This window comes from Salmo salar, chromosome ssa17, assembly GCF_905237065.1.
Source record: "Salmo salar chromosome ssa17, Ssal_v3.1, whole genome shotgun sequence".
Lineage (NCBI taxonomy): Eukaryota > Metazoa > Chordata > Actinopteri > Salmoniformes > Salmonidae > Salmo > Salmo salar.
The window spans coordinates 61,148,778-61,174,301 of NC_059458.1; the positions used below are offsets into that span (position 1 = coordinate 61,148,778).

A 25,524-nucleotide genomic window follows, 5' to 3' on the forward strand; every position below is an offset into this window, starting at 1 on the left:
ATTTATTACAACATCTGCAAGATGAAAAATGCTTCTATCTGCTTTTAATCCCCTATGGTTCGATGGGAGAGCCAAAGGAGAGCTTTTTAGTGGCGGAGAGGGTGGGATTCACTGATGGTTAACTTAAAGAGACGTTCCGGAACTTTGGCGACTATGTAAGTATTTTTTAAACCTCCCAATTTGGGCTGGATTTGTACATTTTTTGTTCATACATGCATAATCTATGAGCATCATTACTGTCTTACAGTGGCGCGTCATTCAGGGCAGGTGGGGCAAAAACCAAAAATTATAATTGAGTTAATAAAACCGCATACAAACATGGTCTCAGCAACTTTCTGTGCCAGCGGAAAATACGGAGCATAGGGGTTGGTAATGTTCTTTGGTTGCACCGTGATTGGCTCAGTATTCTGTCACTCATGGGGACACTACATCACCGCAAAATCTACGGGTAGAGCTCGAAATTCAAGCCCTTTGGGCGCTGCCATAGACTTACATTAGAAGTGCCCATCCAAGAAGCCTCAAGGTCATTGGCCACAGATAAAATGACGTCAAATCACGTTATATCTACCTTAGCTTTGATTGGACTGAGCATGTCAACATCAAACAACTGGAAACTCAGATCTAGGAAATCTCAGATTTCAATACGGAAAATAATGTTGAACGGTCATCCAACTCTGAATTCTAAGTCAGGATTTCAGGCCTCTTTCTAGAGCCCACAAGAAGGACCATCGTGCTACCTTCCTGTTCAAGTGAGCACAGCACAAGGTGAGTGCAAAAATGTATTGTATGCTGCTGCATAATTGATCAAATGAAATTGTATTTGTCATATGCGCCGAATACAACAGGTGTACCTTACCGTGAAATGCTTACTTACAAGCCCTTAACCAACATTGCAGTTTTAGGAAAATATAGTTAAGAAAATATTTACTAAATAAACTAAAGTAAATAAATGCAATTAAAAAAGTTACACAATAAAATAACAATAATGAGGCTATATACAGGGGGTACCGAGTTAATGTGCGGCTTTCAGGTAAGTCGAGGTAATTTGTTCATGTAGGTAGGAGTAAAGGGACTATGCATAGATGATAAACAGCGAGTAGCAGCAGTATAAAAACAAAGGGGTGTTTTGGACCTAGACTTGGTGCTCCGGTACCGCTTGCCGTGCGGTAGCAGAGAGAACAGTCAAAGTCTTTGATCAGGAGGTATCTTTCACTGGCCACTACTCCAGTGTTACCAGCCAACTCTCAAGATGCTACAGCTAGCTCCCCGCTTGTGGAAGATCTAAACGTTTTATCATGCGGTTAATGACAATCAGCCAAAACCAAGAACGTCCTTCAGGCAAAACCAGCAGTGGGTTTGAGTTACTTGAGAAGGGTAAACTGTGACTGCATGAACAAACTTGCAAACAAAGTCAAATTTGCATTGGTTTGGGGGTGGTACTGTTGTTTAGAAATGACATGATGCGTGGAAGAAGCAAGCGCTCACCATTTTGTTTTCCCCCAGAAGTTGTATCAACCAAAAAGTTGTGAACTAGTCGTCTGGAAGGGCTTGGAAGAATATCCACAAGAAAGAATCTCCACTGACCAGTGAATGTAAGTCTCACCATGTTCAGAAGCAGATAAAGGAAAACATGTTTTTTAAGAGAATCATTATGAATAATTCTTATTATTCATGTCGGTGAATAAACATGATTTTCTCTATGCACGGTCTGAAAACTTCTCACCGACAGAGTTTGAAAACAGAACATAGGGATGTGGAGGTAGGTAGTAAGAGTTAGACACCATTCCCCCAGCAGATTTTCTGAGCTTCACAACAAAATAATACAATTTCAGCGAGCCGCCCGTGGCCATTTAATATCATAAACATCTGTATCCATGTCGCCACATCTGGCAACAATGAAGACAAATTAGTTACGAATTTCAGAGTGTCTGGCAATGAGATAAGGCTCTGGCGTGCTAAATTCATTTTCTGGGCTTATTCACAGGGTTGGGGAGTCCAATGCTGGCCTAAGGAACTGATCTAAGACCAGTGTTCGATTGCTCCCAGTAAACTGGTATGGGTCAATGTGTGGGGCTCAAAAGCTGATCCAGGACCAGGGGTTGGGGGGGACTCACTAACCTCTACTGTCAGTCATTTGTGGTCTGAGGAATAGTCGACTTCCTGTCTCGTTTCTCTGGATCCGAAATCAAAGAGGGGAAATTATTCTGCAATCTGGCCAGTGTTTTCTTTTTTTCCCCCGGCTGGAAACGTGAAGGTTCTCGCTGGCTGCAGTCTCTGCAGGAGTTTACTGGCTCTAAATAATTTCTTTTTTTCTCTCAAGTAAACCTTTTAAACCCCCCTCAGCCCCTTGTTATGGCACAAATTGTTTCTCGATTGCTGTTGTTTTCAAAACTTTCCCAGAGGAATAAATAAACCATTTTGGCCTCACCCAAATGTGTGGAGGTAAATTACATCCACACAGGTAATTGCTACATGCATCGTAGTTTGGTGTGTAGTTATAGTAATACATAGTAATAGTTAAGTGCAAAACTATGTTTGCTAGTGAGAAGTCTCATCTGAACAACATTGTGGGGAAATCAGCAAGGTATAATCTTAACCTAAAGAAACCCTTGGTGATAGTTCATGAACTATGATTTTTTTATTTACACGAGCAGCTAACTAACTCAGTAATGGGAACAACATATACAATCCTAGATCAATGAAAAAGACACGAGCTGAAGTTTGGTTTTAGTGACTAATAACATGAACTTCAGCATTCTTTGTGTTCATCAAACATCAATTATCTAGCCATAAATTCACTACACTGTTTAAATTCAGGAAGGTTTGATGTGAATGCTTGCAGGCTTTAGTAATTCTCCAAGTTGATCAAACATCACATCTTTCTGCACCACCTAATCTGTATCGGGTCATGTTTGTTAGACCCCACAAGCTTCTCTAAACCAACGGGAAGCCTTGGGTTTGAAAACTAGCTTCAGCAGCTGTCTTCCAGGTGTTTAAATGTGTGTGGTTCTGGTTCCACCATCTTGTGCTTATCCCAAGTTCCTCAAAGAGCTGGCAAGACTTCCAACAGATTGTTTCATTCCTTCACACTGGGGTGAATGCATACTCCCCAATAAGCACTCAGTGAATAACAAGGTGTGTCGCTGAGGCTCAAGGACATGGATTGGTTTTCAAACAAACCACTCTGAATATGATTCCATAAAACAAAAGGTTTAAACAAAACATTTGAATAGATCTTGAAAATGTGTTATAACTCAATGAGGTCTTTATAAGCTCTTGTAATATATTCCACATTGGAAGATTGGCAGATGAAGTGGACGGCTGAATTGAATCCCCTTAGTAAGGCATCTTTCTATAAGCCCACCTCAAAATACTGGCACCACCATCCCCTCTCAGTGAATCAGACATTTTATACACACATCTCCAATGTGGCAGTGAGAGAGCCCGCAAGACACTTTCCAAGGGCAAGTTTCGACAGCTAGCGGACAAGCACACCTTTTTCCTCCATGTTGAAAAGGAGAAGCCTGAAAAAACAAACCCAAGATGTGAAAAAGCCAGAAGGGGACAGGCTTGGGGAGTGACTCATCTGGTGAAAAGCTTCCATGTGCTGGATACAGCAAGAGCAGCAACCCCCACCCTCCTTCCCAGAGACGAAGGCCCAAAGAGGGGGAGAGGGGAGCCCTGTGACTGGCTGGTTTGGAGAGAGCAGGACCAGACCAGAAGGCCAGCTCCAACAGTTCCAGAGACCTCATGTGACTGTTCCTTTCCTTGACATGTCTTCACTAATTTAGCCTTCCATCGATTGTCTCCAGGGTACTGAGTCTACACTGAGCCAAAGACTGAAGAAGCTAGCCATGAACTTCCCACACACACAGACAAATGCCAAACGTATACGCACACACACACACTTTCCCAGCATACACTTGTTGGATTCTATTTGGACAGCATGGTGGGGGGCCTCATGGCAGGCGCAAGCCGTCCTTGGCGGTCTGTGGTTCTGCTCGGAAAAGCCACGCTCTATGTCAACCCCCCCCTTCTCATCCCCGGCTTCAGCAATACTCTCTTATACCTCGATTCTCTTCGTCCTCCATTACAGAACAGTGGTGTCTGTGCATGGTCCAGCCATTTAAAGATTGGAAAGAGTCACAGTACTTTTAATGTACGTAGCAGCACATGTTATGGTGTTTTATTATGTATAGGTACGTGCAAAGGGGTGCTTAACTCAAAGCAAAAAAAAGCGAGAATAACTGAACAGGCGTGGTCGTTCACACAACACAAAATACTCATTTACAGGAAAAAGGACAGCAAAAATAATGGATTCTATTTTACAATTAATTTACAAAATATAATAAACTTTGTATAAAAACGTATATATATTCAATATCTATCTTCAATTGAAGATGTTTCCCATTTTTCTTTCTTAAAAAAAAGAACAGTCCTCACTGTTAATATCTCCTCATATAATTTTTCAGCATTTTGTAGGCACAATGCATTATCCCTTTACATTCAAGCGTTGCACATTTGCAGTGTCCATCATTGAGAAAGTGTCCATTCACTGAGGTAGTATTTTTTTTGGTAATCCTCATTGTGAAGAAAAACTAAAAGGAATGTCAGATTGTTTGAATGCACATATTCAGCTATGTGCTCACTCGACCTTGCTGACAAATAGCAGTCCTGTTGAGATTATATGGTTTTTCATAGATATTATTGCCACTCTTTTCCAATTCCGATTTAGAATTCTTTGACTGGACGCTGTTCTTGTCTTCCTCGCGGTCCGAATCTGTGTCCAGGGCTGCGTAGGGATTCTCGTGTAGCATCATGCTGTTGTGCAGGGCCAGTGGCGGTGGTCCAAATTCGGGGTAGAACTCCTGTTGAGGCCTCCAGGGGGCTTTCCCAAACGTTCCTGCGAGAGGGAAGGATGGAGGGAGATACAGGGTAAGGCCTGAGACATTCACATGTTGTGCTAGTTGTCAAGAAAATGAATATTCAATAAATCACTTAGTAATTGAGTGAATTTATTTGGAGTGGATTTAAAATGTGCTTGACTTTGACCCAAATCCATACTGAGAAATTTCCTCAAGACGTACCCATGAATGTGTTGGAGGAGAGCCTCGTCTCCCGAGGTCGGCCGTACTCGCTTCCATCTCCCTCATCCATGGAGGGGGGGCCCTCGCCCTGTAGGTGGTGTGGCCCATGGAAGCTGCTGCCGTTGGGCATCTGCATCAGCACACTGGGGCTCCCGTGGTCAAAGGGGTCCTGTAGGGCCCCGCCGCATGGATAGTAGTTCCTCCTCTTGGAGCTGGTCAGGCTGCCACTGTAGGAATCTATGCAGATGGGCCGCTGGTCCATAGCACAGCCTGAACGGAGGGGGGGGGAGGAGAAGTTACAGTGAGCCATGGGAAATGAGATCAGTATGACAGCAACACATTATTGTTATTGTTTAATTTAGGGAAAAATACTTATAATGCTACAATTTAAAAATATATATATCTGTTGCACCAACCTGTGAAAGCCTCTGAGGGTTCTCCGGTGTACATGTTGCCTCTCCTGAGGAGAGAGCTGATGGGTCCTTGGTAATGGCAGAGCAGGGGATCTATGGCCGCCTCCATGTCCGCTTCACTTCCTGTGTCCAGCTGACACAGACCTGTTCGAGTCACATGACATATTAGTAATGGATTGGTACTTGCCTCAAATTACTTACACTATTCCAATATGTATTCAGGTGAAACAATACATATAGAAAAATGCTCAGAGTACAGTTGGCTGATATAATGCACATATTCATGACATAAAAGTCCCCATGCATTTCCAATGAAAGAGCTGCTCTCCTACCATTCATGTCTTTAGACTGCATGTAGAATCCACTCATGGAGGAAGCCATGAACTGGTGGTTGCCACTGCCACTCTCTGAGGGGACATAGCCATCTTGTCTGTCGGCCAGCGTACCCTGAGAGGACAGGTAGCTGGGGATGTCTGCAGGCAGGTTCGTCTCGTCTGCAGGGAAAACACCAGGGAGGGAAAATTCTCAGAAATGTTTTCATAGAGAAATACAATAATAATAATCTGTTCAAGGCAATGGTCTGTCACTGATTCATTTCAAAGCATTCGTAAAAGGTATGGTTTTAACAACATGCCAACCAAAATATGTGGAGCTGGAGCCCAAAACTCAAGCTCCCCCAAAAATGTAATTTTCTGTTTGAAGGAGGAGGCAACATGGGCATGCAAGTACTGAACTCCTCAAAACCAGTTCCGTGCTGACAAAATAAAGTGTCACCCTCTCCTCACCTGTGTTGGTGACGCTGCAGTCCTCATTGCGCCGACGCGTATGGTAGATGATGACCACCCAGACCAGCGAGGTGCCCACCACGCAGCACACCACCGCTATGATGACGATGCCCACCGTGGTCCAGCCGTCCTCGTCCGAGCCTACGCCTCCCGAGGCGCCCACGCCCACGTCACAGTTGGGGTTGGGCAGTACGGCTAGGCGCACGTTGCCCCGCTGGGTGCCCAGTGTGTTGGACATCTCGCACGTGTACTTCCCGGCGTCGCCCTCCGCTGCGTCCACGATTATGAGCAGCTGGTTGCCGGCGGCAAAAAAGTGGCGCTCTGTGACCACAAGGGGGCTGTCGTCTTTGGTCCAGTTGAGCCTGGGGGAAGGGCTGCCGCCGGCGATACACTGGAGGACTGCAGTCTCCCCTTTGGCCACGGTGCGGTCCATGAGAGGGCGCAGGAAGGAGGGCGTTTCTGGAGGAGAATGGGGTAAGGGGGAGTGTTAGTTGCCTTACAGTCTCAAAACGCCTGATTTATATGTCAATTTGTGGGGGGAAAAACCTATGGAATACCATGAAAGTAAATTGATCTGTGACAAAATAAAGAGGCACACACAGACAAATGCAAAGATCTTTGACAGCTGGTGAAAATAGAAAGAACAATTCTCACCTAGCACAATTAGCGTAGCGTTAGCTGATATGGCTCCGGCGGTGTTCTGGGCGGTGCAGCTGTACAACCCGATGTCCTCTGTCTTCACATCCACGATGAAGAACACATCGTCTTCAGGCATCACGTGCATACGACGCTCCCGGGCGGCGGGGAAGTCTGTGCCCCCGTCTTTCTGCCAGGCGATCTGTGGAGACGGGTGACCCACGGCGGCACACTCCAATCTGGCCGTGGCACCGGCCCGGATACTCAGGTCCATGGGCATCTTGGTGAAGGACGGAAGCACTGGAGGGACAAAAGGGATGGACATTTTATTTTACATCTAACTGCACAGCAACATGATAGTTACAAGGTTTTGCAATGCCAGTCATAATGAGATTCCTTATATGTTCTTAGGGAACTCCAAGATGATACTTGCAGTGTACTTGTGCACTGGTTCGTCATAGTTTATCATGCCGAGAGTTATACTAAGAAAGACAAAACTCTTGAAATAACCAGTGTAAGGGAATTCCGCCCTATGTGCACACAAGTGACCCCAGGAAACTTCTTTGATCAGAGGTTAGTTTGTTTAATCATGATTGCAACCCGGAGTATTCACCCCCCTACTGAGGATCACCCCGCCCAGGGTGATGTCCCTTAACTTCAATACCATATAAGCTCATAATAAATAGTTGCTAATACAAAGATGTCTCTGCTAGGCGGAGTTCAGCTTATTGTTATTTGCAGTTAGTTTCCCAATCCTTCTTCCTCCTATTGCTACCATGTGCTAGCAGAAGTAAGACTGGAACATAGTATCAACACGAACTGAAAGTATAGTTTCAACACACAGACATCCGACTTTTGTACAGTTGACCTCTTCATGCACTTACAAAGTCTCTACCACTGATTCTTAATCTCAAGCTAAAGCAAAACATGAATCATTGTACTTTTGTAACTACAGGTGTTCCTACAATGTACAGAGATTATAAAATTCCTTTCACTAGTCAAATCAATACCAGTAGGTTATTTAACTTACTGTTGACAGTGAGCTTGGCCTTGGTGGAGTAGGAGGAACCAAAGTGGTTTGAGATGACACACTGGTACTTCCCCTCGCTGGTGAACTCTACACTGCGTAGCTGCAGTGTGGTGGTGTACTCTGTAACCTCTGTTTCACGGCCTTGGCCTCCCCCCTGGGCTCTGAGGTGTGCCTGGTTGTGGATTTCAGCGTCATTCAGGACCTCATTGTCCTTCTTCCAGGCAAAGGTCATGGGTGAGTCGCTGGAGCTGGCCGCCGAGCACACGAAGGTGACGTTGGTGCTTTTGATGGCCGACTGGGTCTCAGGTTGCACCGTGATCTGAGGTTTGGGGAAGTCGTCTGGTTGGAAGACAAGAGGGGAAAAACATTAGTTTCCATTTGATGTGAATGGGGCTAACTCAAATTGACATTCATTTTGGGACTAACCAGTTTTTGTTTAAACCGTGATGGTCCACAAACAGCTTAAATATGGAAATGATACTATTTTATGCGCCAAGATTCAAACTACCTGACTGGGGAAATGTTGAAAGCTCTGAAGGCAAAGCACCTCAGCTCTAATAGTAGTCATTACTTAAAGAAACTGATCCCAGAAATTCCTCAACAATGATTTATTTTCTCCCTGCTCTCTCTGACTCCACCTGGCCAAGCTGTTAACTCACTGAGTTTCCACATGGTCCCATTACTACGCTGGCTCCATCAGAGTGTCCATGAGTTGAAGGAAAATATGGAACAATCTGGGTCAGTTCATAAAATGGAAAACCTGTCACGGCTAAATGGCTGTTTTTAACAAGGGCTACATTAAGAGGCTTGTGTGTGTGTGTGTGTGTGTGTGTGTGTGTGTGTGTGTGTGTGTGTGTGTGTGTGTGTGTGTGTCAGTCACACTCACCACACACAAAGTCCTCCTGTTTGACGGTGAACACGCTCTTGCCCTTCAGCATCAGGGGATGGGCACAGCTGGCGTTCACGTAGGGCAGGAAGGCCTGCTCCGCCACCCACAGAGGAAACCACTTGAGCTGGCAGTCACACAGCAGGCTGGATGTGTTCAGGTGCCTGGGGGGGAGAAGGTACTGAATTAGAGCCAGGAATCACAAGAGAGACCCAGCACAAAGATGATCCATAATACTTGAGCAGATTTATAGTCGTTACATTTTAAGATAATCACTTTTATCAGTATAGGTGCTTTTGAAGTAATTGTCTATGAAAGATTCTTCCTTTCCTCAGTTAGTCCAGAACAGTGACTCTGGTCTATTGGCATTGCAGAATATGAATACAGTGTAACTGAACCTAGAGATACTTACAGTTCCTCAAGCTTCTTCATCTGCACAAAGGCGTTCCCTTGGACCGACATGATCGCATTGTTACTCAAATCTCTAAGGGGGGGGGAGGGGGGAACGGATGGATCTTTAAACAGAAAGATGGCAAACATTCCCCTCCATCTAGGCCTATCTGGAGGAAGACTGCTAATACTTCAATCATCAGAGAGAGGGAGGGAAGAAAAGATCTTGAGAACAATAGAAATCTGGGCAGCACTGTGCTTTGTTAATCAAGAGGGGCCTGACTGACTTCGGCTCCTTTGAGCTCAGACACGACTGGGGGAAAAAAGTTAATTACAATCAAATGCAGCTGTTTCACAGATAGAAATACACACACAGATGTCCACATACACACACACACTTGTACACACAGAAACCTGCACACATGCAAGCACGAACACACAGGCGCACACACACACTCCTCTCGCCATGCCTAAGCAGTTAGTGATCAATAGTCTCCCCACAAATGGAGATGGTGAAAACCAGACAGCTCTGTTTTTCATCAAAGTGTGGACAAGAAGCAGAAACAATAAGGTCATGTGGTTCTCACTAACAGGCTTTGTTTCTCATGGCTATGGATTCTCCCATATTTAGTTTACAGCTTTAGCACAGTTGAGACAGACGTATGAGGATATTGATTTGAAGGTCAACTCACAGGTGCTCCAGCGTGTCCAGGCCAGAGAATGACTTCTTGGTCACCGAGCGGATTTGATTTCCTTGAAGGAACCTGAGAAAAGGATATCTGAGTTTTCATTCAAATGCAGCAATTTAAATTATGATAACGAGAAAATAATTCCAGTTACAATCCGTTCTCATGGTCCATTTTATCATTTCTAATCTAACTTCTGGAAACCAACAGGTTAGAAGACAACGCCATGGTAAAGTCAAACCTACTCACAGTTTCCTCAGTTTGTCCAGAGCAGAAAATGGTCCGTTCATGTCTTCAATGGTCCAGGAGATTTCGTTGTTCTGCAGATCTCTATTTCCAGAGAAACAAAAACAAACCACATTGTAAAAATCCACACCCAGAAAACAACTGCACTTATTATAGTCTTAACAAACCTTGGTGCGGCTTTGCGTTACGTTTGAAGGACGAGAAAGAAGTCAAAGGCTTTACATTTGTATTCAAAGTGGTCCCATCACTGGAGGATGTTTCTCGCTAACTTTGGGGCTTTTTAAATGTTTGCGATGGTTTCTCCGTGTCTCGCAGCGTAACACTGCTTCACATGCAATGCAGCGTGTTTAGCAGGGAGGAACTCAAACCCACACGTTGGTTCTTCTTAATTTAGTGAAAAATTATACGTTTTTAGTCATGGGTTTTATGGCTGGGGTAAATAACATTTTAACTATATATCAAAGGGTTTTGAAAAATCCTAAATATCTTTTAACCTAACTGAATGTCATGTGCACACAGCAGTACATCATGTCTGCTAAAGAGATTTGCTGGACGTCTTCGCCCTTCCCCCGCTCCTTCTCTCTCAAGTCTCTAAATACTTTCAAACAGCTAGTTTCCTCCTCTGCATGCCTGGTTACAAATTATTGGAGTTGAGGAGGGGTGGAGGGGGTAGAGGAGCAGGTTGTGGAGAGAGGCTGGGGGGTAAAGCCCTCTAAGCCACCCAACTCCCCGTCCACCTACCTACATACCTGCCCTCTGCTGACCTTTCACGCACAGTTAACATTTGGTTCCATTTAAGAGAGGGACCAGGGCAATGTTATGGAGCCGGTGTGGAGATGGGGGGGATGGAGCGGTGGACTCAGTCTCACTCTGCTGACTTGTTGAGGTTATGTCTGTGGAGAAACCACAGGTAGTACGTTCATCTATTCCACATACGGAAAACAAACAAGGCGGAATATTTCCACTCACGCCTCGACGAGTATGGAGAGGGACAGGGAGCGAAATGCCGCAAGCAGGCAGCATCTGAGAAGTTAGCTAGCTGCTAATGTACTCTCATAGATGTGAGATAGGGCTTCTCTTATAGAACACAAAGCAATGATAACGTGTAGGCTGATGGGGCCTCCAGAGTGGCGCAGTAGTCTAAGGCACTGCATCGCAGCGCCAGAGACATCACTACAGACCTGGGTTTGATCCCAGGCTGTGTTGCAGCTGGCCGCGACCGGGAGGCCCATGAGGCAGTGCACAATTGGCCCAGCGTCATGAGGGTTTGACCGGCCGGGATGTCCTTGTCCCATTGCGCTCTAGCGACTCCTTGTGGCAGGCATGGCACATGCATGCTGAGTTCGGTTTCCAGCTATACGGTGTTTCCTCCGACACATTGGTGCAGCTGAGTCCGTACGGGAGTTGCAGCAATGGGACAAGACTGTAACTACCAATTGGATATCATGAAAATAGGGTAAAATATATATATATTTTTAAGTGTAGGCTGATGACTGTTATAACCATGTCACTGAGGAGTTTAAATCGAGTTCATCCCTAAACTCTCATGAGACTTGAGGCTTCTCAAACAACATCAGGGAAAACTCTAACCAGGATTAGTGATATTAACCATGGCTAATGCACTCACTGCCAGTGGGATGTTGAAAATAATAATTTAATGCTTCGGCACCATTATACAATAGAGCTGTCATCTCTGACAAGTAATTCACTGAAATTGAGTTTAGTCATCCTTATTCAAACTTACAGCATCTGTAGGTGGGAGAGTCCTCGGAAGGCTCCGTCTGCGATGAAGCTCACACGGTTGTTCCCGATGTGGAGTTCGTCAAGCAGGCTGAGGCCTACAAAGCTGGACTCCTCCAGTCTTGTCAAGTGGTTGGACGAGATGTCCCTGTCGGGTGGAGAGAGAAGGAGCATCAGCATCACACAGTTCATACCCCCAGGGCAAATGGAAAGGGGGGGTAGAAAGAAACAGTTGATGTAGAGGATAAACTGGCCTCAGATCACTAGGAACGTGCACCAAATATAGCCAGATTAGTCTATGAATTACCAATAAGGTAAAAACCTTTCGGTATAGACTATTTTAAGTTAAGTTTTGAAAGTTAGATTGTACCTTGCACAGCTGGTCTACTTTGTTTAACCGTATGCAGATAGTATAAAAAGTATTAACTTTGTACTAGAAATCCTCAAATGCAAACATCAGACGAAAAAAAACGAACAAACCAGAAAGAAGGCTATTTACCAAAGAGCGGCGAAAAAAGATCAGTCAACTGCCAATTTGTTTAACGCTCAGGCTCACTTGATGAGAGAAAAGGAAAAAACAACAACTCCCCTTTCAGAAACAACCTAGTCGCCAGTAAAAAAAAAACATGGCGGACTTAGTAATTGGCCAGTGCCATAAACAAAGTTAACAACAAAGGAAACAATATGTTGCTGCCGCCACTTGTCGCAGCAGACACTCTGGTTGTGAAATCCCTCCCTCCTTATCCCCCCTTTCTCCCCTATAGACGTGGCGAGGCATTAAAGGAGGGGGGCTATAGTGGCGGGGGTGAAGTGGGGGAGTAATATTTTGTCAGGAGCCCTGCATTGGTGTTGGCACTGGGCACTAGGGGTGGAGGAAGAGAGGGTGTGTGTGTGTGGGGGGGTGGAGAGTTGGAGACTGCGAGGAAGGTGGGGGAGAGCAAAGGAAAGAGCGAAAGAGAGAGGTGTTTGGAGTTCACAGTGTGAGTAGGAGAGAAAGTGAGAGGGAAAAAGAGAGGGAGAAGAAGAAGAAGAAAAAAAGGGTCACTCACAGCTCGCTGAGTTTCTGGCAGAACTCCCAGGCGTCGGGCCGGATCCGGCTGATGGCATTGTGGCCCAGGTGGAGCTGCTGCAGAGTCAGCAGGCCGTACAGCCAGCCCTTACTCACCTCCGTCAGGTTGTTGTAGTCCAGCTGCCTGCAGGGACACACAGAGACATACAAACAGAGGTCAGTCATCAACATATAGACATATAGACACACACAGACAGACAGAGATGAAGACGTATGCTAGCCTGGACTGATACCACACTGTATAGGCTCGGGTCAACTATTGTTGTCTAGACATATGGCTGCAAATATGTATCCAAAGATAGTATGCAGACACTTGCAACCAGACATATGCTGTTAAATCCACCAATGTACACTAGTAAAGGAAGACACATTTTCTTGTCACAGAGGACAGTTACTTACAGGACCTCCATGTTACTGAGGCCCCAGAAGGCTCCGTCCATCAGGCGGCTGATACCGTTCCTCTGGATCTTCAGCGAGCGCAGCGCGTGCAGACCGTGGAACGTCAGGCCCTCCACCCTGCGCACCCGATTCCTGTTCAGCTCCCTGCAAGGTTGGACCACAACCAGACCGTAAGAGAACCGCAGCATCATATATGCAGGGAAAGAATAAGAGTTCACTCAACTCAAGAAGTGAGGCTGAAAAGGAATCTAATTCATCCAAGACAAGCCAAGAAGATGTCAATGACTGTTGGAAGAGTGGTCAAAGAGTGGTTGGAGATGTCAACACACTGTCAATGAGTGCAGTCACAATGCATTTTCAGGAAGTTCACAGAGCAGTCAGAGAAACATCAAAGAGTGGTGAAAAGTCGTGGACCGTTACACAAACGTTCAAAGAGCGGTCATAGTATAGTTTGTGGTCAACCCTAACAGTGCTCAAAGTGCAATTGTGACTTACAGGTGCTGGAGGTTGGGGAGCTGGAAGATCTTGGCAGGGATGGTGGAGAGGCGGTTGCGGTTCAGCCTGAGGATCTGCAGAGTGCTGGACAGGTTGACAAAACAGCCCGTCTCCAGGGTGGAAACGCGGTTGTTGTTCATGATACTAGAGGAGAAGAAAATACAGAATGAGATATTGATCATATAATTCATTCCAAAGAGGAAAAATGACCAAAGAATGTTGTACTTCCACCAAAATGTTACTATTTGATCCAAACACTTATATAGTATCTTGGACGGAGTTTAACCATGCATTTTAGTTAAAAAGTCCAAACGGACGGACTCACAGGTTCTTGAGAGGCAGCGCAGGGAAGGAGTCAGCCTTGATATCCACTATGCTGTTATTGCTGAGGTCCAGGGTCTCCAGGCGTTGCAGGGGCCTCAGCTGCTCCAGAGAGATCTTCGTGATTCTGTTGTTTGCTCTGAAAACACAAATAGAACGGCTCCAATGAACGATAGAAAATACAGTGTATTTTAACAACGAGGGTCACCAGTCTAACGTTTCCAGACATACAAACACTCCGAGCAGTCAATTAGCGGGTGGTATTAAATAAATGACCAACCTCGCCCGACTATTCCCTTCGACCCTCACTACCCGTTTTCCCATTATTATTATGTTATTAGACATTTTCCCTAGAACATTGAGTCTCTCCCTGAACCATGAAAAAGAACACCGTTCCCTGGTTGTCTAGGAAAGGGGGGAGGACGGGGCAATACTAAGGCTAACCAATGTCACTACTCATCTCAACAGGTCAAAACAGCCGTTTGGTTTAGTGCTGTGTTATTTTGTTTATAAGGTAATTACTAACAAGGTATTTAAAAAAATAACCTGCCAATTACTTGGCTGATGAATACCATTCCCTCAGTTAAAGCATGCCTCAGCAGAGGCTGGCAATTTCCTGAGCTGCACGCCTCCTAAATTGCAGTGCAGGGACTGCTTAGTTATAAACAGTGTCTGTACAGAGCCGTCTTTGTGTATGGGCCTCGACGGGTAGAGAAAGAGAGAGCGAGGGAAAGGGAGAGTGAGGGAAAAGAGTAGGAATTCCCTCTAATACACCAGACTGCAGGCCCCGTTTCAGTATTAATTGCAAGGCTAACATAACAACAACCCTCCTCCTCCCAAAAAATATAACTTGTATTAATGCATCAGTTCTTAGTTTTATCTTCTTTATGATACGTTTTTTTTGTGCATTTTCCTTATACTGACCTAAGTGAATGTTAGCGTTTTCCCTATACTGTGCATGCATGCAATGCACACGTCAACATCCAACCCTCTGGAGAAATGGATGAACATTGACATGGCTGAGAAGTACTGGTTTATGTGCACACTACTACCCTTCAAGAAGCTGCCAATAAGAAAACAACAATGAAATGGACACACTGAACCAGCAGTAGTCGAGAGCCAGACTCAAAGTCTCAAACTGGCTCAGCTCCTCTGTACGCCTGGCCAAAGCGAGACTAAAACAGCACTGAAGATACAATCAAGCGAGAAATTGAGCACAGCGGCAACGTAGCTTCTCAGTCCATCATAAAGCCTCAGAAAGTGGGATCTTTGACTTGGACAGAGCAGTCATTTTCCACACATTTCCTTAAATCTGCCATCCATACCTCTCTTATGACTAGGCTCCCCACGTTGAGACAGTGACACCCCTTGGCAGCCTTACCACCAAAACATACAGAGGAAAACAGACGAGTGTGTCTGTCAGTCAGTCCAACCTGGAACAAAGGCAGTACCAGGAGGATATATGGATAGAGGCCCAGGGAGGAGAGGCTGATGGGGTGTCTGGGGCACGTAGGGGTAGAACCTGCCACAGCACGTCCCTCTGCCTAGCCTCCGGCAAGGCCAAGACTCAACGCTGAGGGTGGGGGTAGAGTGTGGGGCTGAGGGTGGGGGTAGAGTGTGGGGCTGAGGGTGGGGGTAGAGTGTGGGGCTGAGTGTGGGGTAGAGTGTGGGGCTGAGGGTGGGGGTAGAGTGTGGGGCTGAGTGTGGGGTAGAGTGTGGGGCTGAGGGTGGGGGTAGAGTGTGGGGCTGAGGGTGGGGGTAGAGGGTAGGTTCTTGGAGGCTGAAACTAAATCCCCTTTTTTTCTTCTTAAACACTCAGTCACCGCCTAAAAATGGTTTTATTTCATTTTTTAACACAGTTTAGGCAACAGCCACAGGCTGAGCTAGGTGCAGTGCAGCACACCACACCACCCGCAGTAAAAAGGGTACAAGCCAGCCTTTTGTGTGCAGATTTGCAAAGGGCTTTCCATGCACCACGGCCTCTGTGGTCCCAAACAAAAGGGGCACACACCACCTGGGCCTGGGTTTTCATGTTCCCCTGACAGGTCGCTGAGAGAAGAGGAGAAGAGAGGCTGGCGAGAAAAATAGAAAGAACCTGTATTTCCAGTTTTGTGGAGGGTAGGGGGCAGTTGGAAAGCAACTGTCAACGCTGGCTGCTCAGTCCATGTTCCTCTACAAAAGACGGACTGACCCTGGGGCCTGTCAGCTGGAGGGAGGTGTGATGTGGTGGTGATGGTGATGAGTCCCTGGTCTTTGTACCCCAACACCCTCTCCCTTCCCCCCACAGTAAACATCTGGCCAGCTGTAGAGCATCACCCTGAAGCCTAGACTCCACAACCAGACAACTGGGCCAGATACATCAAGGATTTCGTTTATCTGCTTGTGATGCTAACCCTCAGCTAAGTTGTGGAGAACGAGCAGCCCTTCCATCGGAGAAGCCCCAAATACAACATGGTGTCCCAAGCTGATGTTGTTAATGCTTACTCCCTGACACACTTCCCACTTGAACCAAAACATTGTTGCTACAAATGAGCCTCTCCGTGGCTTTGAAAACTTGACATGACCCATACGGAGCATAAGAATCCATACAAGAGTCATGTCATGGGAAGTACAAAGACCACACAAGTCAACGGCCTTTTATAACCCTCATGAGGACCCCTATTTAGAAGGAAGTGGTCAAGACCATCTGGCAAAACATGGACTACACACAGCAGAGGCCAGCCCTCTCCAGATAGACAGAGCGATAGGCAAGGTGAGGACCTACAGAAACTGTTATGGCTTCACTTGCTTGAATCTCAGAGACCACTGAGCAATTCATTGAATCCTGTTGTATTAACCTATAAGTACAACATACTACAGAATCTCAACACCCAGCCAACTCTAACCTTAAACATTGTGGCAGATGAGAACTGTGATATCCACTGAGACTGTGCAGTTGAGGCCTACAGGGAAGGACGTGAAGGAGAACTTGGCTACGGTCCATTCAACAAAACAGTTTCTCTCCATCTCTCTCTACTCCCCAACATCTGCCCAGAGATCTAATGACAGCTTTTGAAAGGCTAACCTAAATGCTGTGTACAGGAGAGTTCCAAGTGCTTATCTGTCGATCTCCACCCGTCGGGCCAACTCCACGGACCAACTCCACGGACAAACAAGCGGGGGCATTGTCCATTCGGATGGCACACACTTCAAATTTGTTTAACCAATTTTCTCGCAAATAAGGTTACTATGCACCGTTGTGTTAATAGTTTCAAGACCTGCCTGTCATTCTCGTTTGGGTCTCTTCAGGTTTTAGCTTCTCATTTTAACACACATTGAAACGTATGACCAGGGAAATTTAAAGCATCTATAAAACTGTGCTTTGTTTATTCATTAAATGAATCAGGTAGCACATGCATGTGTCCCAACTTGAGGAAACTCCAAGCCTTTGGGTATAGTAGGCAACTTAATAACTATTTGAATAGGAGGCGGTGTACCCTACATTAATGCTGAGCTGATCCTAGATCAGCTCCTAGATCAGCTGAAATGGGCTGCCGGACTCATTAAAGTGTACTCTAAGGAATTTGATTGATATCAGTCAAAAAAAGCTAACATTAAAAAAACAAGACCACACAGCAGCACATCTCAGTTTGAATTACACTTGTGTCTAATTTGTCAGTTTTCGAGCTAATCTACTCCATATTTTTGGACTGTGTTGCCTTCACACGCCGAATGTGTTTATCTGAAGAAATATGACCCATATAAACAAGACCACAGTGTCAGACGATTATAGACAGCTGACGCTGCAACAGAAATATTCCTTTTTGAATTAAAGAATTTCAAAAATCCACATAAATTATAGCTAAACAGCAGAAGCAGCTGTCAAACAGATACACACATACGCAAACAAGTTACCCCAAAGGCAGCAACACTTCACTTTTTAAAAACGCAATAAGATGGAATCAACAACGGAAGCTTGATAATCCTGAAACCCCCTTTTTTTCCTCCATTTAGTACAGTCTGATCTTTTTCCTTCCATTCGCACATACTGGAGAATTTCTTCCCCTTCCTCCATTTCTCTGGCCTGGGAGGGGAGTAAAGAAAAAAAAGCCCCGGGGTATCGAATGCCACTTATTCAAACAGCCAGGCAGACATAGAGGCAGCTCTCGTCAACTTCTTTGACCCAACAGCCCAGAATAAAAACAAACGGCAATAACCCTGCAGCTGGTAGTAATTGAGTTGTGATCATCTTAATTAATTGAACAATTTCCCAGGAATTTATGGTAGGGGATGGGGGCTTTAACCAGATTTCTGTGAAACCACCTCTCATTGAGTTTGGTGGGCTCTACAAATTATCTGGTGATTCCAGGGCTGATTAGGTATTTGGAGAAGACGGTTTGATGGAATCTCTGTGTATGGAAAAGGTAATTGAGTTAGAACTGGAAAGAGCTTCATATTCTGCCTATCTACCAATTCATTCTTTCTTATAAAGGGTTAGCTCTGTGGCTAACTAAGCTGACAGATATACTTGGATGCCTTGCTTACAAAGCTCTTGGCAACAAACATTGTAACTTTGTAACTCAATACTGTAATAACCTAATATCTACTAAACCAGTGTTTCCCAACCCTGGTCTTCAAGTACCCCCAACAGTACACATTTTTATTGTAACCCTGGACAAGCACACCTGATTCAACTGGTCAACTAATCATCAAGCCCTCAATTAGCAAGAATCAGGTGTGTTTGTACAGGGCAATAACAAAAATGTGTACTGTTGGGGGTACTGGAGGATCAGAGTTTGGAAACACTGTACGAAACCAACAATATAACTCTTTCTCTCATCGTTCAACCATGTTTCCCTTCAGATAGACGTTGTGTATTATGTATCAGTTAGAGCACTGTGGTTGGTGCGGTCCTACTGCAACCTGACAATGTACAGGAACAAAGTCGTGATGATGTGTTAACTGTGCTATTAGCCATTTGGGTCAGATGCTGGTGTAGTGTTTAATATGGAGTCTGATGTGTGCATGAGCCGCCCCAGCTAACGCAGCAGCCCTGCTTCTCATTACAGGCGCCAGTCTGAAAAATAAGTCATCTGAGGGCTTCTCAAAACTCTGCTCTTTTTCTAATAGGAAATACCACACACATATTCTCCATCAATGATGCCAATACCAGCAACAAAAAGAAAGAGAGCGCGGGGGGAGAGGGATTTTGTATTTAAATCCCCCCCCTCAGAGATTTTAGTTGCCGAGTAGACACTAAGCAATGCAACTGGGAATACTATGCACGCAATCACAGACAAAAATGAACACACGATGTGGTAAGAAAGTATGAATTGATCATTCCCAAATGCACATTGAGGATGACAACTAGGCTGGCTGACATACTTTGGAACATTGCTTTCAATGGTGAAATCTATTGGAATTGTTCTCCTATTCATACATTATATGTTTTAATAAGAAGCATCAACCAAATATGCATCTTGAGTGGAGAATTGAGAGTAGAGGGGAATACTATTGTACAACTCCTAAAGCCTCTGTATGTTGTCTGACCGATAATGTTTACAAGTTCAAAAACTCATCAGAGCTATTGGAAATCAAACATATCCTGGTGTACTGTATTTTGCTTTAGTTCCAGGTAACACCGCCATCCGCATCTGTGGCCTATAGGCCATACACCTAAAAACCTGAAGACAAATTGACTAATAGCCGACGTCTGAATCCCCTTAGGCTTCTTTCTCTGGTGTTACTGCTTGTCAAGTTCAGGCTTGATGAGGAATATGCCTCTTCTAGTTTTTGAGATGGATGCATTCTTTGTTGGGAAAAAAACATCCTATCCATTGATTTTGTGAGACATTGTGCCGGGGGAAAAGTTCGAAATCAATGCCTTTGAAACCTCTGACATTGACAGGTCTATTTGTCTTTGAAAACACATGAAAGCCCCACATTTCTCCATCATGTTCTGGGGCCATCCTACTAGGAGTGTATAGAAACACTCAACCTCCAGATGGATGAAATACCACTCTACTCATACAATCAATCAAATGTATTTATAAAGCCCTTCTTACATCAGCTGATATCTCAAAGTGCTGTACAGAAACCCAGCCTAAAACCCCAAACAGCAAGCAATGCCGGTGTAGAAGCACCTAAGTAGATACAGACTATCTATAACGGAAATGAGATGGACGGACAGAGAACTCTAATCTTACAGATCCTGGATCAACACGTATGGAAACACTGGAACCACCTCTGGCGATTCCATTTTTAACAATGACATTTATTTTCAGACATGTGACTGACTTGTCTCAAACTGGCTGCCATGCCTGGGACAACCCAGTCTGGGAACCAGCTCAGCCAAAAGGGGTTCCACCAAGGAGGGAGGATCAGGGCTTAGCAGCTCTACACTGTTAACTAGCACTGACAACTCTGATGGGTGGGTTGGTGGGTAGGAGGGAGGATCAGGGCATAGCAGCTCTACACTGTTAACTAGCACTGACAACTCTGATGGGTGGGTTGGTGGGTAGGAGGGAGGATCAGGGCATAGCAGCTCTACACTGTTAACTAGCACTGACAACTCTGATGGGTGGATTGGTGGGTAGGAGGGAGGATCAGGGCATAGCAGCTCTACACTGTTAACTAGCACTGACAACTCTGATGGGTGGGTTGGTGGGTAGGAGGGAGGATCAGGGCATAGCAGCTCTACACTGTTAACTAGCACTGACAACTCTGATGGGTGGGTTGGTGGGTAGGAGGGAGGATCAGGGCATAGCAGCTCTACACTGTTAACTAGCACTGACAACTCTGATGGGTGGATTGGTGGGGGGAGGGGGGAGCGGTGTTTCAAAAATTATACTTACAGAATGAGGGTGGTGATGTTTGCCGCATGAGGGCCCAAATCAGGTACCGTCTCGAATTCATTGTTGTTTAGCTTTCTGTAAACATACAGGCATAAAGGTTGTTTGTCACATGTGGTGTGAAGGGGCGGTGGAGGGAGAGTGTTTGTGACTGATGTTGTTTACTCTAGGAAGTACAGAACACAGAGTATACTTACATCTCACTTAAGTGCCGCAGTTTCCTAAACACAGTGCTGTCGAGCGACTGCAATTTATTATGGCTCAGGTCCCTGTAAAGAAAGACGTTTGTTAGAGGAAAGTTACACAACATGGAGGGCCGTTCACTTCACAACCAATCATATACTGGCCTTTCTGCTTTTAAACAGGAGACATAACTTGTCTGAGTGAGCCTAGCCTATACAGCTCCAACTGAAGTAATGTGGGAAAGCAACGGAGTAATTTTCAAAACAAACCACTGTATGTATGCAAAAAAATGTAAGCTAACCAGCTATAGGCCTAGTTTTGGCATAGCAGCCTTTTTTAAAACATTGAGAGAAAATCCAGCCAGACAAGCTCACGCATTCAATCCGCTCTTGAATCACCGAGCCAAAACAGACAACCAGATAAATTATGGAAGGGAGAGATTCCATTTTTTCCCTTTTTGAGAGGGGGTGGAAAACAGGCCTAGAGGAACCTGCCTTGCCCAGAGTGTTATAAAGCTGTGGAGTTATTGACGCTGCTGCGCACGATCAACATTGTGGTGCCAGACCCTTTTTTTGGCTTGCCCCCATCTGGAATCCATCAACTGGAGCTGAGAGGAGGGAGGGGAAAAAACTACCAACTGGTAATCTATTCACAATGCTGGGGAAGCGAGTTTCCAAGCCGAAACACTCCTGTTGCATTTTTCTAGATCTGGCCCTGGTTTTATTCTTCAGCAAATCGTTTTTTCAACTCTTCAACAAGAGTTTTACTTCTCTCTCTGAAACTCTTTTCCCTTCCCAACATGCAGCTGTATGATTTGTTCCACTAATCGGGCCATATGGGAGAGGTGTAGTATCAAAAATGTCCAGATAAGCCCTGAGGGTTTCTGACACTTACACTTTCTTCAGAAATCCAGGTCCAGAAGTGGACCAGATTAAATCAGTACAGCTATATATGCTTTGGCCTGTATATATTAGACGGTGCGCCACACATTTATCCGTGTCTGACGAGTGAATGAAACCAAGCTATCCATCCTCTTAGTAAATGAGATAAGATAGACCTGCTGGTTCTTTGATGTGGTTCTTAAAGCACTTGGACTAATGTAGATCACAAGGGAAAATAGGTAATTGACTTCCATGCTGACAAAAGGCATTCCCTTCCCCACCAGCTAAAGCTCTCACGTTATAATCCAGAGCGCTTTCTCTCCTTATCTCTGAAGTGCCATAACATAATGGCTTGATCTCACACTTTAACTTGGATTTTTTTCAGTAGACACTGAAGCCCGTCTTGCACATGTAAATCTGTGAAAACGTAAAGTTATTTTATAGGTGAACTGGCTGTGGATGGGATGGTCTGGTAATACAGCAATGTTGAGTGAGTCTCCTGAGAGAGCTTACCTCCTCAAATGCATATTACGCTACATTCCAGGCTATAAACCCGAAAAAACTCGGAAAAACAAAAACTCGTCTACATTTGAATCGTAAAATCTTTACCCCTCACTCACTCAGAAATTTGAAGCTCAAACTAAATGCCTCTCCCTCCTTCCCTCCCTCCCACATTCACTCCCTCCCTCCATCCATCCCTCCTTCCCTCGCTTTCTATCTCTTTCAGAGAGTTTGTACGAACTGCTCCTTAATCAGTACCATCGGTGGCTCTGGAGATGTTAATTCAGCAGAAATAACGGGGTGCTGGAATACAAAGGGCCGAGCCGTTGAAGATGTGCTGGAGAGACACTCATAAATTAGCATGCCGGAGTGCAAAGAATTTTTCCCGTGTGGAACTTTTTTTCTCCCTTTTTGGCCGGCTTGCCTTGGTTATGAGGCTGTGCCTGTGTTTTCTGGCAACGTGAAATTTCCAGAGCAGGCAGCACACATTTTGTAAATGCCAAACAAACATTCTAACAGGGGACTAACTAGCCTAGCTGTGTTGTGAAATATGAACTAGAAAAAACACAAGCTAGTAGTGAGGATACATCAACATGGTGCAGTCTGAATGGAAGCCAGGGAGGCAGACCTATGAACATCTGCTTATTAATACATGTTAAACAACTATTTGAGGCGTTACCATGGGAGATTGGCCTGGAGTGTCTATGACTTCATTTGACATTATGTATTTATTGTCTTAAAAGCCCTGGGGCCCGAAGAACTACTGAGCTCACATAATATGGAAAGGCCCAATGATGGTATCCCCTCATAAACAAAAGGCAAACAATTGTCATTCAGCAGTTGGTCTCATCTAGGGCCTAGTGTAATGTATTCTGCATTAGCTCCTTATCATGATGTCACCTGATATTTACATGCTGAAAAAGGTTCAACAAGTTGTCAAAATGAATTGTAATCAATTGTTTATGATGGCAATTTAGGCTCTTCGTTCATGGAAATTGTAATAGCACCAAAATCCCAAAAGCCTGATGAAAGGTCTCCATGAACTATATAACGTTGGAAAATGATTGTACCTCACTGCAGTGACAATAAACTCAAAAGCAAACAGTACTACCAACTCACTAGCCTACTGATGTTGGCATGTCTTGTTGGGCCTACTGGGTGATTGGAATAATCCTAATATAAAAACTCCATGCAGTACGTAGACCAACTAATGATTCACTAGTGTAGAAAGACTGACAATGGGACATTGATGTGCAAAGGTTATTCGTGTTATATCTTCTAAAACGGCCTGCTTTATTATTCATAAGACTGAGCTTCTCTGCTGTTCCTGAGGAGTATGGCTCACATGTCCTATAGGTATTCACATGGAAGAATTGTAGGCAGTGTGACATTGCAAGAAATACGTTTGATTTAAATTACAGTGTTGTTCGAGTGCAAAATCTCAATTTCCTTGATGTTTAGAGTAATTTTCTTTATCTTAAATAACACCGAACGTTGATAAGGAATGGTAAACAATAGAGTATTTGAAATTTGAATTTGAAATCACAATAAATACAAATAAAAATCCAATAATATAATTCTAAATGTGACAAACACAACTTCTATTCAGTAAATATCTCTATGCCTCAGTTGGTAGAACATGGCGCTTGCAACGCCAGGGTTGTGTGTTCGATTCCCACGGGGGACCAGTACAGAAAAAAAGTGCAAAAATGTATCAAGTCGCTCTGGACGAGAGAGTCTACTAAATTTCAACAAAAAAAAACTCCGTTCTGGCCCTTGTAAAATGGAGAGGCCTATCGTGCGTTATTGCGAAATACTCTCTAAACAAACAGCAAATCAGTCCTTGGGAAAAGAAAGTATGGACTTATGACCAATTTCCCTTTCTTGTTGATGTGAAGTGAAATAAACTTTGTTTCCAAACGGTTTCATGCTCTTCGAATCGTCAGTAAGCAACAACGTAACAAAGTTGGCAACAATGTAACAAATCACGTAACGTTAATTCTCTGCATAAATGTATCTATTCAAGTATTCCATTTATACACTTGTTGTAACTATGTTAACAACCTATATCTATCAAACGACTAATTTCAAACATAGGTGTGAAAAGGAATTAAGATACCTGTTCGTATCTATGGGCAGTGAAGATTAAATGGCAAGTCAACAAACGCTCTCTAAATTGACTTACAATTGTACGGTCCATTCGGGAAGATTTTCAGGAATTCCACGTCTTTTCAACCGACTGCAGTCCAAAAGGTCTCCAACACATGTGCATGGAGACGGACACGTCCTTGTGTTTTCATCATATCCAAGTATAAATTCTATTCGGGAAAACAGGAAGAAAACGACCGCATACATCGCAGCGTTGAGAGGCTGCATAGATGCGGACATTTTAGCCACACTGAAGTTCCCCCCAAGTTTTAGAGAAAAGCGCGAGAAAATCCGATATAGTAAAAGTTGTTGTACGGTTTAGTCAGAGGTTAGTCCTTAAATCCAATTCCTCGACCGTATTCCTTTGAAACTACGAACATGTAAAATATTTTTACGGGACCCAAACTTCTCCATACCTCCGTAAAAGTTTTAGCCTGTACTAGCATAGTTTTTGCCTTGCACTCGCAGCAGCTAATACTTTCAAGGCTCCCAACAGCGCGCCTCTCTATTGGTTGTTGTAGTGATGCGCACCGGGGGGGGGGGTGTAAATAGTAGGCCTATTTTACAACTGTTCCAGTTTAATTTTATTCAAATGTTACACAACTTTGTTTACACCATAATGTTGATGACACAAACAGACTGCTTATTGTAGTCTAATGTAGACGTTTCACATAAATATTTGCTAATGTGTGTCAAACACAGTCTTAACACAGATAAAACCAAGGTTTTTGAGAATCCCTGGCCAAAGGTCATTTGTTTTATGACTTATTACTGGTTGTAAATTCTCGAAAGCTTGAC

At 44.5% G+C, this 25,524-nt stretch overlaps 1 protein-coding gene across 2 annotated transcripts; it reads right to left on the reverse strand.

The window, feature by feature from the left end:
- Window positions 1–4,149: 4,149 nt before the first annotated feature.
- LOC106576247 (leucine-rich repeats and immunoglobulin-like domains protein 3) lies at window positions 4,150–25,199 on the reverse strand. 2 transcript variants are annotated; one of them, XM_014153315.2, is made up of 19 exons: window positions 24,764–25,199; window positions 21,211–21,282; window positions 21,017–21,091; window positions 14,188–14,322; window positions 13,863–14,006; window positions 13,368–13,511; window positions 12,949–13,092; window positions 11,904–12,047; window positions 10,163–10,243; window positions 9,920–9,991; window positions 9,250–9,321; window positions 8,838–9,001; window positions 7,952–8,290; window positions 6,940–7,221; window positions 6,286–6,744; window positions 5,833–5,994; window positions 5,504–5,644; window positions 5,088–5,357; window positions 4,150–4,903 (listed from the first exon to the last, which is right to left on the reverse strand). In XM_014153315.2, the coding sequence occupies exons 1-19, from the start codon at window positions 24,964–24,966 to the stop codon at window positions 4,638–4,640; spliced, it is 3,369 nt and encodes a 1,122-aa protein (XP_014008790.1). In that variant the 5' UTR covers window positions 24,967–25,199; the 3' UTR covers window positions 4,150–4,637. The 2 variants fall into 2 exon arrangements, with proteins under 2 accessions (XP_014008790.1, XP_014008791.1); XM_014153316.2 differs by lacking the exon at window positions 9,250–9,321.
- Between the last annotated feature and the right edge of the window lie 325 nt (window positions 25,200–25,524).

Excerpts from the sequence above, each read along its gene's own strand:
- LOC106576247 (XM_014153315.2), bottom strand. The coding sequence starts at position 24,966 with ATGTCCGCATCTATGCAGCCTCTCAACGCTGCGATGTATGCGGTCGTT. Across the intron at positions 21,283-24,763 it reads CCCGAATGGACCGTACAATT|GGACCTGAGCCATAATAAAT; the intron begins GTAAGTCAATTT and ends CTTTCTTTACAG. Across the intron at positions 4,904-5,087 it reads CTCCTCCAACACATTCATGG|GAACGTTTGGGAAAGCCCCC; the intron begins GTACGTCTTGAG and ends TCCCTCTCGCAG.